The sequence below is a fragment of the Mandrillus leucophaeus genome, unplaced genomic scaffold (assembly GCF_000951045.1).
Source record: "Mandrillus leucophaeus isolate KB7577 unplaced genomic scaffold, Mleu.le_1.0 Scaffold371, whole genome shotgun sequence".
Lineage (NCBI taxonomy): Eukaryota > Metazoa > Chordata > Mammalia > Primates > Cercopithecidae > Mandrillus > Mandrillus leucophaeus.
The window spans coordinates 960,188-980,145 of NW_012103932.1; the positions used below are offsets into that span (position 1 = coordinate 960,188).

At 38.5% G+C, this 19,958-nt stretch overlaps 1 protein-coding gene across 1 annotated transcript in view; it reads right to left on the reverse strand.

Annotated features, from left to right (window-relative positions):
- PTK2 (protein tyrosine kinase 2) overlaps positions 1-19,958 on the reverse strand; it is a 342,995-nt gene that overhangs the window by 191,794 nt on the left and 131,243 nt on the right. Inside the window, exons 9-11 of the mRNA XM_011990150.1 lie at positions 16,670-16,724; positions 5,288-5,428; positions 4,684-4,761 (exon numbers count right to left, since the gene is read on the reverse strand). Coding sequence (XP_011845540.1) covers positions 4,684-4,761; positions 5,288-5,428; positions 16,670-16,724 — 274 coding nt within the window. The remainder of the gene's footprint in view (positions 1-4,683; positions 4,762-5,287; positions 5,429-16,669; positions 16,725-19,958) is intronic.

Genomic DNA, 19,958 nt, shown 5'->3' on the forward strand with positions numbered 1-19,958 from the left:
TGGAAATTGAATAACCTGCTCCCGAATGACTTTTGAGTAAATAATGACATTAAGGCAGAAATCAAGAAGTTCTTTGAAATGAACGAGAACCAAGACACAATGTACCAGAATCTCTGGGACACAGGTAAGGCAGTGTGAAGAGGTAAATTTGGAGTACTCAGCAAATGCAAAAGAACTGAAATCATAATAAACATTCTCTCAGAGCACAGCACAGCCAAATTAGAAATCAAGACTAAGAAATTTGCTCAAAACCACACAATTACATGGAGATTGAACAACCTGCTCCCGAATGACTTTTGGGTAAATAATAAAATTAAGGCAGAAATCAAGAAGTGACTTGAAATGAATGAGAACCAAGAGACAATGTACCAGAATCTCTGGGACACAGGTAAGGCAGTGTTAACAGGTAAATCTATAGCACTAAATGCTCACATCAAAAAGTTAGATCTCAGTTTAACAACATCACAAAAAAAGAACTAGAGAACCAAGAGCAAATCAAACCCAAAACTAGAAGAAGACAAGAACTAACCAAAATCAGGATGAACTGAAGGAGAGTGAGATGGGAAAAACCATTCCTGCCTGTTGCTAAACCAAAACGAGTCCAAGAGTTGTTTTTTTAAAAAAAAAATTAACAAAATAGACTGCTACCCACTAGAAATGATAAAGGGGATATTACCATCAATCCCACAGAAATACAAATAACTATCAGAGAATATCAGGAAGACCTCTAGGCACATAAACTAGAAAATCTAGAAGCTATGGATAAATTCCTGGACATATAAACCCTCCCAAGACTGAGCCAGGAAGAAACTGAATCCCTGAACAGATCAATAATGAGCTCTGAAATCGAATCAATAATAAATAGCCTACCAACCCAGTAAAGCCCAGCACCACATGGATTCACAGCTGAATTCTAAAGATGAGCTGGTACCATTCTTACCAAAACTATTCCAATAAACCGAAAAGGGGGACTCCTCTGTAACTCATTCTATGAGGCCAGAATTATTCTGATACCAAAACCTGGCAGAGACACAACAAAAATAGAAAACGTCAGGCCAACATCACTGATGAACATAGATGCAAAAATCCTCAACAAAATACTAGCAAACCAAACCTAGCACTGGCACATCAAAAAGCTAATCCACCATGATCAAGTAGGCTTTATTTCTGGGATGCAAGGTTGGGTCAACATACACAAATCAATAAATGTGATTCATCACATAAACAGAACTAAAAACAAAAACCACAGGATCATCCTGACTGATGCAGAAAAGGTTTTCAATAAAATTAAACATCCCTTCATGTTAAAATACCTCAATGAACTAGGCATTGAAGGAACGTACCTGACAATAATACATAAAATAATAAGACAGTGTGGCAATTCCTCAACACCTAAAAACAGAAGTATCATTCAACCCAGCAATCTCATTACTGGGTATATACCCAAAGGAATATACATTGTTCTTTTATAAAGACACATATATACATATATTCAATGCAGCATTATTTACAAAAGCCAAGACACGGAATCAACCTAAATGCCCAACAATGGTAGACTGGATAAAGAAAATGTGGTACATGCACACCATGGAATATTATGCAGCCAAAAAAAAAAAAAAAAAGAATGAGATCATGTCCTTTGCAGGAACATGGATGGACTTGGAGGCCATTATCTTTAGCAAAATAACACAGGAATAGAAAACTAAATACTGCATCTTTTAGCTCCCACTTATAAGGGAAGCTAAAAGATGAGAACACAAGGACACACAGAGGGCACAACAAGACACTGGGGCCTACCAGAGGGTGGAGGCTAAGAGGAGGGAGGGGACTGGGAAAAATAACTCATCGGTACTAGGATTAATACCTGGGTTTGGACAAAATAATCTGCACGATAAACTGCGTGACACGAGGTTACCTATATAACAAACCTGCACATGAACCCCTGAGCTTAAAAAGTTTAAAAAAAAATCACCAAAAGATTCCAATTCACCTAATGAAATTAATATAACTGTAACACCATGTCTTACAAAGCTAACATAAAAAAGTCTAGATTAATCTCACAAATAGTTGTAAAAATTCTACAAATATAACAATATTTTACAAGAATACTGTATATTATTAATTGGCTCAATATTACCATAACTATTAATATAATCTACTCTAATAATAAATTAAAAGAGAAAAAAGGATCATATCAATAGACGATAAAAGGGTCTTCGATTAAATTCAGGAGCTACTCATGAAGAAAACTCTAAGCAAAAGATCAAAATATTAAAGACATGTTATTAAAACTCAACAAAAACAATCCCAAATAATGACACACTTTTAATTGATAAATTAAAATCTAAAACAAAATAGGAATATTGTCTACTGCCCTGTTATTAAACATGATCTTTGAGCTCCTTGTGACTAAAGAAAAAATTGTGTAAGGTGAAAGGTAAAATTATTCTTTTGTTGATTACATTATTATACACTTATAAAATCCAAAACTCTAATAAAAAACCTATTTAATTAATAATAAGGTTGCAGACTATATGATATACAATAACCAAGAATATCCTTCTATGCTCACAATATAAATTTTAAATTGTAAGTGGCAAAAAAAACCACCCAAAAAGTCATTCAAAATAAGGCCCCAAACTGTGAAATACTTATGAATTGGTTTAATATGGAAGACCTATATGAAAAAGATTGAGATCTTATTGAAGGGTATAAAAGAAGTCCTGAAACATAGTATCAAACAAACCCCACTTTCACAAAATTTCACAAAAATGTATTCTGTTTTTCTCTGTGAATATCCAGCTGACACAGCAGCATTTAATGAGATTTAATCAGTGATGGTAGAAGTCAGGACAGTGGTCATCCTTAGGGTGTGGGACAAGGCAGGCTGGTCTGTTTAAAGTCAACAGCCAACACAAGATTTGGGGAAAAAAAATCATAAAAAAAGATAACAGAAAAACACACTGACATCCCTGATGTGTGAAGAGATTTACTAATTTAAAAGGACAATTGTGTTGGTAAAAAAGGCAAAGTATATGATATGAGCAGTTAATTCACAGAGGTGAGAAGAGAAATGGCCAAGACACGAAAACATGTTTAAAGTTAGTAGGTCCTTGCTTTACAACTAAGTGAGCAAAAAAGTTACAAGAAAAACTTTACACCTATTAAAATGGAAAAATTAAAAGAGCTATTAGAACTGCTATCCAATGAGTGTGAAAATAGTACTCCCATATACTGCCAGTGACAATATGAAGTTTTCTAGCTTTTCTGAAAAAGCAATCCAACAGCTTCTTTTAAAATTACAACTATTTGAATGAACCCTGCACTTCCATCCTCGGACATCTCTTCCATAAGAAGAAAAAGCAGCAGCACATAGATACATATAAACGAGTATTTATTATGTCATTGTCTTGGGGCAGAAATCTAAAAGCAAAGTAATTGCCCTTCACAGAATCCCATCTGGCCCCCAGAGAAGAATGGGCAAAGAAAGGGGGGGAGGGGGTGAAAAATTTCTACCAGGTTCACAGAGTGAAATAACCAAGTAGGACAGTGTGCCTGATGATGACCCTCTTTCTGAATAACAAAACAGGAATATGGGGGAAAACATAGAAGATTACTAAGTCACTTACATGTTAAGCATGGGCAGGGGGTGGGGGGTTACAGAGAAAGCTGAAGAGAAAAGAATAGAGAAATGGTAGAGGCAGGAGGTGAGCAGAGTGGGAATGGAAACCAGAGTACACTTCGAAAAAAGCAGGTGAGACATGGTTTGGCACATTTATATATGTATAGAAAATTATATGTACAGGTCAAGGTATGAATGAATTAAGTAAAAAGTTCAAATCACTAAACTATGTAAGTGGAAAAGAACTGTTACTAGTGCAAGGCCTGAGAACCCCCTAGAATCATGTTCCTTGAACACTCATCTAAATGGGAGTATGCCCTTCTCAGTACGCCCACCCTTACACTGTTCTACTTTTCATCTCAGTACTTATTGTTGTATGACACAGATGTATTCCATATTTATTTTGTGTACTCGACTATAAGCTATATAAGACAAAAGACTTCTCTCTGTTTTGTTCCTTATTGTATCTGAAACCTCTAGACTGCCTGGCACCAAGCAGGTTCTCAGTAATACTTGTTGGAAGAATGAGAAGGATCACACAGGAAATGGTCAGCCCTTCTGCTAGGAAAGTAACAAAAGAAGTGAGGTCTGGGGTAGAAGTGTGAGTTTCCATCTGATGGACATTTTTTCCTCAAGGTAAATAAGGCTAATAAGGCTTTCAAGAGAATTGTGAATGTATAATATTTTTTTCCTGCAAATAACCTGAAGAGGCTGTTTCAGAGGATAAGATGTCAGTACAAATATACCCAAACCACACACAGAACTTAATTTTAAAACTTAGCATTTAAAACTTCTCCAGATAAACAGTAACAACCCCATTCAGGTCTCACTAACACATGTAAGATTTGTATGATTCCTTTCCTTCCAAAACTAAGTAATTCTGAGGTATTTCAACAGCACCTAGACTTTATCTTACTTGTGCTCCACTTTGTTGAATAATAAATGCAGTGCAATAGGAAAATTTAATTGTAAAATGATCTTTTCCAAAAGAATGCCCCATTTCCTTAATTTGATTCTTCTTTGTCTAAAGCCAAGTTCCCGAAAGGTCAGAGCAGACTTACATTGCAGCCCTTGTCTGTTAGGTAACTGATCCCTTCTTCTGGGCCGATTGCCAATTCCACTGAAATAATCCAGCTTGACTTTTGAAGGTGAAACAAGTGAGAACAGAGGTGGCAGAAGGAAAAAAGAAATACTTTAGATAAAGAGCCGTGGATATGTTAAAGGACCAAAGCAGGGGCTGGTTTGGTTTGCTATTAATCTATCTAACCAAATAAGATAAAACATTTAAATATCTATAATTGACCCAGGATCTGTTAAGCCTATACAAAGATGTACTGTGCTTATTTCAACATGCCTGATGCCAAGAGTTTCTCTGGGATGATTATCTAAATAGGTAAACTAGCCCTTAGATAACAATTAACAAATCACAGGGATAAAATTTAAAAAATCTAATTATGAAAATAGGCATGCTGTTTTTAAAAAGGTGATTTTATTCTCACATTATTTTCTTTTTCTATTTTTCACATGGTAAAATGACAAAATATCATTTCATTGAAAAAATGGGACAAGTTAGCATTTTTTTCCATCAGAAATTTAGATATACAGTAAGAGATAAGAAAAAGTAAAATCAAACTAGCCCACTATTTCCCACATTTCCATACTTACACCAAGAGCACACTTGAAGCATTCCTTATCAAATCTGTAGACTGGAGACAGGATCTCAAAGAATTTCAGAATACTTTCTTCTCTATTAAGGTTGGCGAATTGTCTAAATGTTTGTTGGATCAGTTTTCTTAGTGTTTTGGCCTGCATGACAAAATTACCAAAAATCTTGAAAAACTCAGCAATGAGTAAAGACCAAAACAATAATAGTAAGATTTCTCTCCTACCAACTACATACTAACACCTACAATCATATTACTGCCAAAAAGTATACTTGTCAAATAACCATAAATGTATTTATCAGAGCTTTATTTCTTTTAATTGTGGCAAAATGCATATAACACAAAATTTACCATTTTAACCATTTTTACCTGTAAAGTTCATGTATAGAGTTTTATTTCTTAAACAGAAGTTTGTCCTATATGTGCACATGACTCAGAAAAGACCAGGCAAAAGGTATAAAGGTACTCGCACATTCCACTGTTAGGAGGGAAAAAACTATATCTTTCTGAAGGACAGCACAAATCAAAAACTTTTAAAAACCACAATGCTTGATCCAGAAAATAAAATTCCAGGACATTATCTTTGAGATACATGCAAAGATTCAGGAACAAAGAGATTCACTGCAGAACTGTTTACAGTAACATAGAGCCTGGTTACGTAAATTATGGTGTATCTATTTTCTCAACCAATATTCTATGCAGCCTCAAGAACTGTTTTGGAGAACTAATTTACTGGCATTAAAACTCGTATCACATTGTTACATGAAAAAAGATGACAAAAAAGTCAGCGTAGAGTACAGATGCCTTTAAAAGGCAAGAGCACATGTGTGGGTCCTGGTGAGCACACAGCAATGTATCCATGAATGACTTAAAGCAACGATGCTTTCGCTTTTATCGTGAAGTAAGATGATAGGTGGTCTTCTGGTCCTTTTTTGCTTATTTGAGTTTTCTACTTATACACATGGAAATCTGCATAGTGGAGGCAAATGCTTTCCAAGCAGCAAACCCCTAGTCCTTGGTGTGTGAAGCAGCCTGAGGAGGCCATGGATAAAGGGAACATGATGAGGTGTAAGGAAGAGGGGCAAGACTATGCAGGTCATGGTAACAACTTGACTTTGACCCCGAGGAGTTGCCAAGTCCTCAGGAGACTTTGAGCAGAGGAGTGACATTATCTGACTTAGGTTTTTTTTTTGGATATAGGGTCTCACTCTGTCCCCCAGACTGGAGTGCAGTGGCGTGATCTCGGCTCACTGCAACCTCTGCCTGCCAGGCTCAAGCGATTCTCCTACCCCAGCCTCCCTGAGTAGCTGGGATTACAGGTGTGCACCACCACACCCGGCTAATTTTTTATTTTTAGTAGAGACAGGGTTTCATCAGGTTGGTCAGGCTGGTCTTGAACTCCTGACCTCAAGTGATCCACCTGCCTCGGCCTCCCAAAGTGCTGGGATTACAGGCATGAGCCACCGCACCCGGCCTGAATGAGGTTTTAACAGGGATACTCTGGCCACTGTGTTATGAACAGTATGAAAGGAGCAGGAGAAACCAAGTCGGGGCAGCCCAAATAATACAGGCAGGAGGAGACAGTTGGCACAAGTACAGAACCAGAAAGAGGGTGAGAAGTAGTCAGATCCTAGCTTTCTTTTTTTTTTTTTAAGAGTAACTAGACTCCAATGGATTTATTTTAAACACAGAACCAACAGGATATGCTGATAGTTAATAGCTGCCATTAAACTGAAATGACAAAAATTGTGAGAGGAACAGGTTGGTGGGTGAAGGTCAGAAAGAATGCCAGAAGAATACAAGAAATCTAAGTGGAGCTGTCGAGCACGCCAGTAAAGGCCCAGTGGAGTTCAAGGGGAGGTCCTGGCTGGCCTAGCAGACAGGGAAGATGGATTAGGTAACCTGCTAATCTCAGTGGGTCAGGGAGATGGGGAGCAGTCAGGGGTCCAGGTTGAAGTGTGGCTGCTAAGTCAGGTACACGGTGAACTAGGAGGGCATGGCGTACTTTGGTGGGTCATGGAGGTGACAGCCTGTCTGTAGTGGTTTGAAGGTCCTAGTGGGATCCAAGGATTACTGGATCTGGGATACTACAGAAAGTGAGCTGGAAAGACAGGAGCTGTGGTCAGAGAAGGATACACACAATTAGGGAGGGGGTTCGATTACTGGAAATGAGTAAGACCAGAGTGAGAGGCTGAGGTAAGGTAGTGGACAAGATTCCTGAAGACAGGAATTCAATGAGCCAAGAGAGTGGGACATGGGAGGATTACCTAAGGCATGTGACTTTTATTTTAAAAAGTTCGCTCTGTTCTTGCACACAGAGGGTTGGGGGAGTGTGTAGGAGTGAAAGCAGAAAGACCAGTCAGGTCACTGTAACAGACCAAGAAGAACCACTAGTGGCATGGACCCCAACGTAGTGGTGAACGAGAGAAAAGGGCACTTTTGGGACATTTGGATATTATATGCAAGACAACTGGAAAGTGAAGAATACAGGAAAACTAGAGTTTTAGATGGAACAAACAGGCAAACATAAGAGGCAGGCGTGGTAAAAAAAATAAAGTCATGTTAATCCTGTACACGTGTTTGATCGTAAAGTCTTCCAACATGAACCATCAAGGAGACATTTGGATATAAGTTTGGAGCTCAGGAGAGGGCAGCACTGCTGGTAGAAATTTCAGAGGGACCAACTGAAGTATTTAAATACACGGGACTGGATGTCACCTGCAAATAAAATGAAGACAAAAGAGAAGCCCAAAGCCAAGTAAGCTGACCAATAGTTGGTTTTAACCAGGGCTGAGGTTTTGACAGGTGAGTATGACAGAGTGGAATAAGAGAATTATAGCTGTTTTGAAAAGGATTAATGACAGCTTCACAGAACTTAAACTGAAGAGCAATAAAATGGGTTCAAGGTTAGCAAGGCTTGACTATAAAATGTATCACACAGAGAGTGAGTTGGTCAGCCTCAGGTGCTCTATAAACAAAAGTCTGAGAAGCATATTTTTGGTTTGACTCCAGGCTTTCCAAACATTCTCTGCTTATGATCACTTATGTAGGACAGACCTACAACAGAGCATGCAGATTGGACATGGAGATTTGAGTACTGCTTGTAGCCACCTATGAGATGTTTTTCTCCTTATAAACTAACAATATAGTAGCCTGGGAGTTTGCTGAATATAAAGCAGTCTCTAAGAAGCAGGCCTGCTACACTTTGGACCCAGAACAAATCCATTAAGGAAATTCTAGTCTGTGCTTGGCACTTGGCATACACAGCATAATCAGAACAGGTATTCAATAAATTCAGAGTACAGCTGGAAAAAGAGCATTCTGGTCTTCATTCATGGCTACAGGAGGAACAGTATAATTCTGTGCATATAGTGCTGTTAGGCACTGATTAAAACACACACACACCCCCCAAAAAAATGATGCCAGAAAAGACATCTGTAGGCCCTTCTGTGAAAATAAACAAAGTCTTCACAATGACCCTTGCAAGGAAGATACTATTTTTCATATATTACTGAGCAAACAGAGACTCTGAAACATTAGGTACCAACCAATGACGGGGCAGAAGAATCGTGATTCTAATCCAGAACTGCTTGATTTCTTTTTACTTGCTATGCGACCAATTCAAACACCTCCTTTTCTAAGATGCTCTGCTTGACAGAAGAAACCAGGAACAAACAACCACCACATCCCTATGGGTCTCATACTGTTTTGAATGTATTTTTAGACAGGCACTTATGTAAGATCCACATTGGTGAGAAGGGAGCATGCGCTGCCTTGTTACCCCAAAGAAAAGAGTGTAGCCTGCAGCTAAAACTCGATGTTGTGCTTTACAATGAATAATTATATGTCTCTGCCATAACAACTTGGATTCTGGCAAACTCTCAGATAATATGAATGAATAAAATCTGGTTCTATCCTGTGATAAATTAGATTTCACTTTCTAGTAAGTAAGTGGGAAGATAGTTCAGACTTCTTTAGTTTCAAACTTCTATCACAGAACATGCTGCCTCAATGTACAAATGCTCTGAGTGTAAGAAATGTCTCCTATCTACAAGTATTAATAGAAAATAAGTCCAGCAAAAGCCCTAGAATATCATAAATCTCTTTAAGTGTATGATACAATAAATTGGAATATGGTAGCGGTTGCAAGGAACAGTTGTCAACTGAGCACAGGGACCAGAACACAATGACAAAACATTTCTATTAACATTAACCAAATGTTGGTATATTCATTCATGACTCTAAGAGGAATATTTCAACTCAGGTAAATACTGAGATGCATTGATCAAAAACTATATAAAATAGATCCAGAAAAAAAGTCAATTCTCTGCTTTGGAACTAATTCTCAACCAGCTGCTGGTTTATATACAAACTATTGGCAATAATATTATATACTGACATCTGCTCATTTGTTCAATGCTTTTTAAAATTAACCTAAAATATTCTATGAAGCTGAGGAAATGGAATCTGCTCTTGAGCTTCAAATGCTCATATATATATGTATACATACTTGCCTACCTGACAGTTCCACAGGCATCTAAAACCTACCACTAAGAGCACTGAGATTCCAGCTGTGGTGGCTTATTGGCCCTACCTAATTGGACCCTAACATATACTACATCTGACTTAGTTCCAACTCTATCACTCTGAACTTACTCTTTCCTATACCCCACCCCTTCCCTTTGACCTCCATAGTCTCAAGGCACTTCTATTTCACCACTCACACAGCTGAATGCATCATTGGCAGTCTCACCCAATTCAGATTCTGCTTCAATATTCTGTCTCTTGACTAGTAGCAGTAGAGAGCACTTATGTGTACGGGGCAGAAATCTGAGGCCAGGCCCTGTACTTTCTTCTTCCTCCTCTCACATTAGACCAGTAGCTAAGTCCTGTTAGACTTTACACCCATAACATTCTTCAAATGTAACCCAACAACTCTCTACCCTCTGTCTCCTTTAAATTCAAGCCTTCCTTGTTTCTCTTGGCAACAGCATCTCCTGATGACTAAGAAACTTAAAAGAAGTTGTGGGTTGTTCTTCTACAACAGGGATTGAAGCCATCAACCCTATGCTAAATAAAGTAAGTCAATTTGGTTTGGTCCTCATTTTCTCATCCCAAACTCTTAGACATGCAATGTGTGTGGTGGTAAAGAACTCAACTGCTCTCTCCGATAATTTAACCTGCTGGAAAATTTGCAAGTAACTGGGGCAAATGTGTTTGAAAGTAATAACTATGCAATGTTAAGAGACAGACAGTCTGGACTCTAATTTTACTGTATTTGTCTCATTCAGCTGAATGTGGGAAAACGTGCTGCTTTTTCTGTAGGCAGTGTTACCTTGCTAATCCTACACATTAACAAGCTGGGAACCAAGAAGTGAGAGCAACATACAACACAACAAACCAATAAGCTCAAGCAACTGGAGAAAGGAAAACGATATCATTCAGAGTTAGTTTCCTATGGACACAGAAACAACTCTCTCGTTCTCTACCAACAAAAATTGTTGGCACTTTTGGCAGGAATATACCCAAGTTCTTACGGTCTGTACTTAAATGTGACTGCCAAAGAGGACTATGAGTTCTAAACCTATAGTGTTCAGTGCTGGACAGAAACTAGAAAATCTTTGCTGTCTGAAAAAAACTCCAAAATTAGTTTTTATGAGAAGGATATCTTAGAACGCATTAGTTCCTTCCTAATTACTCAGTGAGGAAAAAAATTCCACAAAATCTAACTGCGTAGAATCTCTGGATATTAATCAATACACTTGCAGAACCTGTATAAGTAAACAAGACTGTTCCGCATTTCATTTCAAGTTTGAACACCTGCTTGTGTTACCTGGATTTTGGAAACAAGGCATCTATCTATGCACACTAGTTTATTTTAAACCAATTTATGTATAGTGATAAATTTACTAAGAATGTGATACGTTTTCAAAATGAAGTGGTATTACTAGGATGAAACATAAGAAACTGCTGCTATTCATCCATGTCGAGCTATAAAAATAATTTCCTATTAGTCAACCTAATGATTATCAGATGCTGATAGATTCCTAGGGCTTCCCAGATGCAAAGGGTGTAAGGCAATGCCAAGGAAAATCTGCAATAAGGGAGTTTTTAAGGAATAACTTATCAACCCAAACACCAAATGCTAAGTGCATGAAGAGAGCTTCTTCTTACTCCTATCTACAGGGCCCACATCAGATGATAAGATCCGTAAGCAGAAGCCAGGTTTCACTCCCTCCCAGCATCCCCAACTCAGGTCCTGGCACACCGTAGATACCAGGAATTCACTGCTGAATACCGTACCAAGCTACGCATTTCTGTGCTTGGCGAAAATGTTAAGCTTAAAATAGTCACCTGCTCATCCTAGATATGAAAATAATGACTATTTTCTCCAAGAATAATATCATGTGTTCCTGGTAGTATTCTAGGAAACCACATTATTACTTGAGAATCAGATACTAAAAAAACTGATAACTATTGATCTCTTAACATTTCTAATTCTGAAATTAGGTTTCTACTGTGAATTATATTGCAATAAATTAAAATTTGCCTATTTTGACTTGCTGCCTAATTTAAGCTCAGAGTACAGCTGCAATGCCAGAATGGGAAGCACCCTTGGTACCCACTGGTAGGACAACATTCGCTGAACTACAGAAGTGATTCCAATTTCACTAGTTTGTCCACTGATGTCCTTTCACTGCTCCAGATTCCACACTGCATTTACATATCTTGTCTCCTCAGCCTCCTCCAGCTGTTACAGCTTCTGGGTCTTATCTTTCATGACATTGATATTTTTCAAGAGTAATCATCAGAATTCTGTAGAATGTCCCTTAATTTGGGTTTGACAGTTTTACTGGTACGGTGATTTTTCAAATGTGTCTTTAAAACTACTAACATCAATGAGATAGAAATTAAAATACTTGCAAATTATTCTTAGTAATTGAGGCACATATATCCCAGATTCCATTTTTGGCATAAAACACAGCTAATCCAAGTTTCACTAAAGATAATAAAGCAATCTTTCAACAATTCAATGTGAATGTTATTATAAATAATCCTCTACAAATATAAATAGAAAGGGGAAAAAAGCAGGTAAAACAAAATAATTACCGGAGAAACAAATGTAGCCTGTGTATGGAAAAGCCAATGTTAACTGACCTAGCCATTCTATAGAGCTATTTCAGAAGAAACATGAAACTGGTGTGAATTTCTAGTTAGCTGAAGTTTCACTGGCAGTAGCTTTGAAGAAGGAACTATCTAGACACCATCTAATTTGTATTATAGTTGTTACCCCCATGGGCATATATTGGTACCATATTCCATAGAAGTTTCATGGCAATCAGTACAATGTTCAAAGAATTTATGTCAAATGTGAAAAAAATCTTGGGCTAAGGATATGAATTTCTAAGCCAAATACACATTTTTGGGTACACAAAATTACACTGATTCCCTTATTAAAAAGGGCATGTGAGAAACCAGTTCTAAGAACCTTATTTATGAGCCACTCCATGAATCTGATAAATCCATAGCTAACAGTAGCTAAAAATTAATTCTATTTACATCAAAATCAGCAACAATTGAATTGCTCAAAAAGCACATCTGTTCTTTTTCTGGCCTGGGTGTGATGGCTCACATCTGCAGTCCCAGCACTCTGGGAGGTGGAGATGGGTGGCTTAAGCTCAGGACTTCGAGACTAGCCAGGGCAACATGGTAAAACCATGTTTCTACAGAAAAAAAAAAAAAAAAAATTAGCTGGGCATGGTAATCCATGCCTGTAATCCCAGCTACTCAGGTGGCTGAGGCAGGAGAATTGCTTGAACCTGAGTGGCTGAGACTGCAGCGAGCCAAGATCGTGCCATTGCACTCCAGCCTGGGCAATGGAGTGAGACCCCGTCTCTTTAAAAAAAAAAAAAAAGTTTTCTCAAGTGCCCCTAGTCATCCTTCCCTCCCATTCTTACAGAAGCCATTCCATCCAGGCCCTGATCACTGCACTTCTCATCTTCCTTAATCACCTCTCAACTCTTTCCAGTTCTGGTCTTTTTGCTTTCAATTTGGGCTCCATGTTGCTGTCGGTTTTATATTCTAAAATCCAAAAAGAGATCATACTGCACACTCCACACACCCTGCAGTGAGTCCCCAATCCCCCTCAACTCCTATCTGAGCATTTAAACCCACATCAAGTGACAGCCCACAATCATCACATATTGACTCTACTCAGCCAAAACCCCGTCCTGTCTGACCTCTGTTTCCTAGAGAGCCTGGAAACAGAGAGGGCTCACTCTTTCTAGGGTGTTAGCCCTCTCTGGCTATCAGGGCTCACTGTTTCTAGGAAGTGAGCCCTCTCTGGCTACCAGGAGTCACCTGATAGCTAGACACAGCTCAAGATGGCAGAAAAAAAAAGCACTTGGGAGTCAGCAGCAAAGGCCAGGGCAACGGAAGCCTAAAGGATAGCCTGGAAACATATTCTAAGATACCTGCACAAATCCCCTGCAGAGGAGGCGTTTTCTTTAGGAGGGTGGGGATGGAGAGCAGTAGAGAAGGCATACCCAAGGAAAGAAACTTTCTAGCTTTTCAATTCTACTATCTTCTACAGAGTCTTAATCCTGTCTTCACGCCTTTTGTTCACATTGTACTCAGTGTCCAGAAAGTGTCTCCCCTGATTTTACTCATCATATTGCTGTTATTCATTCATTAAGCAGGATTTACCAAATGTTACTACATGCCAGACACTATGTCAAACAAAGGGTGTAGAGTGGAGATGGCAACAGATATTGTTTTTGCCCTCAAGAATCTTAAAATAGAGTGGAGGAAGGCAGATAAAATACAATCAAGTAACAAACGATATAATTAAAAATTGAGGCCAGGCACGGTGGCTCACGCCTGTAATCCCAGCAGTTTGGGAGGCCGAGGTGGGTGGATCACTTGAGGTCAGGTGTTCGAGACCAGCCCAACCACCTCTACTAAAAACACAAAAATTAGCCAGGCATGGTGGCGGACACCTGTAGTCCCAGCTGCTTGGGAGACTGAGGCAGGAGAATTGCTTGAACCCGGGAAGAGGAGGTTGCAGCGAGTTGAGATCGCACCATTGCACTCCTGTCTCCAAAAAAAAAAAAAGGAGAGAGAAAAGTAGAATTAAAAGTTAAGATACTAAACTAAACAGGGTCCCAAGATAGAAGAGAGTATTTACCATGAAAAGAGCAGGAGAGGGAACACTGAAGCAGAGGTTCGGAAGGAGTCGTCATGGAGGAGACAGGGCCAGTCCTCTACCGAACCTCTCTGGGCATCTGTCTCACTCTGGCTACACTCACACCATGGCACCGGTCACCTGTGACCTGTACCTGTGGTTCCCTGTTTTGAGCATGGGGATCCTTTAAAAATCGAGAATGTACTGGACTCCTAAATGACAACAGTCAAACTTTTCCTAATTGTTTACACACATACAGATTTAAGGAGACCTTGCAATAATTCTGACGCCACCCAGTGCTTCGTAACTGAAAACCACTGACCAATACTACTAATGTGATATAACCATCAATAGCACTTTGGGTAGGGTACTCTTCTATCCAATAACAATGTAAATTCACTAAGACTGTAGCTTACACTTGTTTGAATGTCTCCACTATCCTCCTCACTGCAACACCCAGCAGGTTTATGCACAGCAGCATCCCTTCCACTTACGGGTCTTCTCATGCCTTCTTGGCTCCCACACCAAAAACATTCCAGGTCAAACTGAATCTCCCATTCTCCCAACTCCAAGAGTATGGGCCACCCACACCTAGTAACTCTCCCAAAGGACATAATTCTGTCATTCTCTCTCATTCCCCTTCCACTGAGCCAAACTTCATTTAAAACTCTTTGTTCTCTTTGAAATCTGACGCAACCCACTCATGCCAATGGGCTGCGGGCTATCTGTAGACTGGGACAGTGTCCAGATCTGTAGTCCTAGCCTCAACCACACTAAATTGAGTGAGGTCTGTTCCCTAACAACTCACTGTAGTATTTCACTAATAGATCAGGAAACTTGAAGGAACACTGGAAAAGTTGAGTAGCATCACTAGAAAAAGAACCTGATATAAAGAGTATATTTTTCCTGTACTATTCTTAAATGCATGTCTTATTGCATTTGTAGAATGCTTTGTATTTTAAAGTCAACACTTTTATGTTTTTTCCTATGAGATTATCAAGAAGCTATGTGAGAAAGGAAGGGATACTGTTACTTTCTGGAGTCAGGGAACCAGTGACTAATCCTTACAGTCCTATTCTGGATGGGTTTGACAGAGAGCAAGACCCAGATATCTGAATACAGAGCTTTTGTCACAGATTGCATCTGATAAATTATACCAACACTCTGACCCAATGATAATCAACATGACATTGACAGTTCTCTCTTTTGGTCTAAGATTTAATCCTCATATTAATCTCATGTGTTAGAAATGGATTTTATCCCCATTTTACAGATGTGTATACTGAAATACCAAAAAATGAAGCAATTTATCCAAAGTTAGCTACATTTTCTCATAACGTATGTCTTCTCCTGCTTGGGCTTCAGCTGATGGCATGCAGAATATGATCTCTGAAATAATAAAAAGTAAGAGCAGTAACATCCACTGTTGCTATGTGACAGGTACTGTGGTTAAGTAATATATTTACTAATCTGTTAAATATTCACATCAACCCTACAAAATACTATTTTCTTCACTATAGAAATAAGAAACCAGACCCCAGACCCTGAGGCTAGAAAACGGCAGAGCTCATCTAAGCCAGACTCTGTCTTAACCCTAAAGTTTGTGTCCCCCGCTGCGCTTGAAAATCTTGATGTGTGCTCTGGATTAGCTGGGGAAATCACAGTTCAGAGTCCTCCCACCTCACTCCAAGGTGCTCTGCACGCTGGATATGGGAAGGACAAGAACTGAGGCTCTGCCAAAGCTACTAATATGGGGAAGCATCCAAAGAGTTAAAACAAAAGACACACCTTCAAAATGCACTAACACGCACGCATGTGCGTGCACATACACACACACACACATACACACAATACTAATGATTCCACCATCACAATTACTTTACATATTGCTCATTTTCTTCTGCATGTCAAAATATTTGAACCTATAGAGACCTAGATGACAGGAATAACTGTGCACGTAACTTTTTTAGTTTTATGCTTAGCAGAGTATCAAATACAATTAAGAAGTAAAACCACGTTTTATGGGAGAAAGCTATACTAAAAACCTATGTGACTAGAATAAATGTCAGTTTTTTAAATCATATATTTTACATGGAAGGAAGGAAACTACACTTTACTTTCCCAAAAGCAATTTATCACTGTGGAGAAGGTCTTGGCACAATTTTGTTATTTTATTATGATAAAGGAGACTCTAATTACCTTGACAGAATCCAGTAAACTCTTAGGAAAAAATCGCTTTAAACCAACATCTTTTCTGAAATATAAAAAGAAGTGTATTAACAAATAACACCACCAAATCAATTAATATAATGACAAACTTGCAAGAACATAAAAGCACTGTAAATTATTTAACGTTCCATATATTATTTAGGAAGGAAACAAGTATAATAATGCTTTAATTTACCAGTATATTCACAGGAAGCATGGGACAAATCATTTTCTAGATATGTACAGAAAACACAAATACAAGTTGATTTAAATAGAAATCCTTTTGGTTTTTCCTTTTACCCTTATTATTGAAAACTCTTCTAAAATATTCCCTCTTTGTAAATCATAATGCATTTAAAAAACTGTCCTTTTTCAGATATTGCTTGAAGGTTATAAACATCAGTTCCAACTGGGTAATACTGTATTTGTAGAGAAAATAGCTAGCCTGATTAGTAAATGATTCAGGATATACCTTACAAGTTACAGAAATAAATCCCTTAGGTTTATCCTAAAAGTTGACTATTTTTAAAAATAGACTTTTTTGATCAAGGGACTCATTCGCTTATCTCAGTTTCACATTAGGGGGAGAAAAAAAAAAAGATAAATTTACGTGATTTGCCCTAGGTAAAAAAGGTTAATTTATGGAAATCACAGCAATGTTCTTTAAGTCAGGCAACAAAATTAAATTATCATCAAGAACCGCAACGCTCTGGCCAAGAAAATAGGTTAGAAAGAACAGCTGATTCTTTTCCTAGTACTTTGGTTACTAACTTACTCAGATGTTTTGGCCACTAGGTGTCACTCGTGTGCTAGTAATACGAAATAATGCCTCTGACGACATTAAGGAATGTCAGGAGACACATAAAAGGATCAAGGAGAGAAGGGAAATACAGGTTTCTTTTCAGAATCACATAATATATAACATATAACAAACTGAATATAAAGTACCAAGAAACAGGGATGACTTCTTCATCCATAACTGTAAGTTGGCTGGCGTTATAAACAAACCTATAGACATCATGTCATGATACTATAATTCAAACATTTTAAATCCCTTGTTCTATAATCTGACTGCTAGTAGTACCTAAACCAATGAATTCCTCCTCTGCTAAATCCAAAACTGGTCTCAGTTCTCATTCTTTCTTATTCTGCTATTACTATGTTCATTACATCCTAAAATTATCTCAGCTTCTATGATATACTACTTTCTGGTTCTACCCATCAGTTAATTCATACAACTACTGATTTACATTTCTGTCTCTAGCCACTTTTGTTTGTAACTTCCCTTCCTTACCTTTACAGAACCATCATTATCTATTTTGACAGTTGGATATGAAGGGGGAAAAGTATCCACACAAGTTCTTCCTTTTCATTTTGCCTCCTAAAAACACAGCGTCTTTGCATTTTAAGGATTTTGATGCCAATCATTACTGGGAAGTAGCAAAATTAGTACACAAAAGACACACTCTGGAATCTACAAGGCGGTATTCTTGATCATTTCTGCCTCTATCTACATTTTCAAGCCACTATTCCATAACAGCAAGCACTGATTTTCATATCAAAGAGGTTTTTTTTTTTTTTTTTTTTTTTTAACCGAGGATTGCTTTGTCACCCAGGCTAGAGTGCAGTGGTCTAATCTCAGCTCACTGCAACCTCTGCCTCCCAGGCTTCGAGCAATTCTTGTGCCTCAGTCTCCCAAGTAGCTGGGATTACAGGCCTGCACTACCACACCCGGCTATTTCTTGTAATTTTAGTAGATACAGGGTCTCACCATGTTGGCCAGGCTGGTCTCAAACTTCTGACCTCAAGTGATCTGCCTGCTTCAGCCTCCTAAAGCACTGGGATTACAGGCATGAGCTACTGCGCCCAGCCTCAGAGAGTTCTTACTTTGAATCCTGGCTCTGCCATAGGATGGACTTGCTGTTAACACCTGTGAGCCTCCGGTTACTTGTAAAGTTGGGATGTGAACTACTACCACGCAGTGGTGCTGAGGTTTAAGTAAACTGTTTATGAAGTTCCTGGAACGTGAAGGGGGTAGTTTCTGTTCTGCCATAGAAGAATGCCTTAGAAAGCACTGCTGTCTGGACAGCTTCTGGTCTACATGCCCTGTGTGCCTCACTGTTTAATGCAGAAGGAGGCATGGCCTGACCTGAGGTTTGTTGGTGGACAGTAGAGGTCGTGAGAAGTCATGAGATTCAGGGGCTACTGTGGACAGAGGCAACAGGGATGAGTGACTGGACATGAGGTGTGAGGGAATGCTGAAGCTATGCACCGAGAACGGGAAGGTGGGTGGGCATCAACAGTTCTATTTTAGACATGTGAGGCTGGGCGAGGTGTACATACATGCCCTTCTAGTAGGGATTTCAAGAAGGCAACTGGCCATGTCAGTATTTGGTTGAGGGAAAGACCAAGGCAGGGAATATCCTCTCCCCGACTGTGTGGCTGTCAACTGCTATTAGTCAACCCAGTTACACATCTATTTTTCTCAGAGCCAGGCAGAAATAAAAAACTTACCATATTCATTGCTGTCACAAATAAGAAAATTAAAGATAAACCAAAAAGGGTTGTATGATTCAAGAAAAATGAAAGGAAGCATATATTTTTTGAAAATAAAGACGAATACTAGGTATTGCTTTTACTTCAAAGGTGAAGACAACTCCATTTAAAAAAAAACACCTGAAGGTCAATAATTAGCATATATACAGTATAGATTTTCTTAAACTTATTTTGAGTAATAACGAATTTGTAACATTTGTCCATATGTTAGAACTTTATTGACACCTGGCAGTTGAGATAATAAAAATGAGGCTCAAGCACACAAGGTCATGGTAAAAAGTCTGCAACACTGCCTTTAACGCATTTTAATTTAATCTAGAAGTCAAACTACTTCAGGTTTTGTGATAGAGGACTCTGAGCACACCTAACGCACTATGTTCAAAGATTTTAGGGAAAGCCTATTATAGATATCTAAATTTAAAGCCTTAGGAAACCAAGCAGGGACCTGTAGGCTGTCCCATTTTTAATACGAGGTCGCCTCTCTCCACGATGTGTGTGTCTGGGACCGGTTTACAACGTGCACTCTAATAAGCAGTAGTTTTGCCTCAAGTGGCATAAAAACCTTCTTTGAGCCCAAACTCTGTACAACTGTCCTGTATGTGAATAAAACAACAAATACAACTTATACATCATAAACAAAATATAATTACTAACCTTTATCATATAATAATTCCTGACTATATTAACTGTCAAAGGATACGTCCTAAATGCATTTAAACTCATG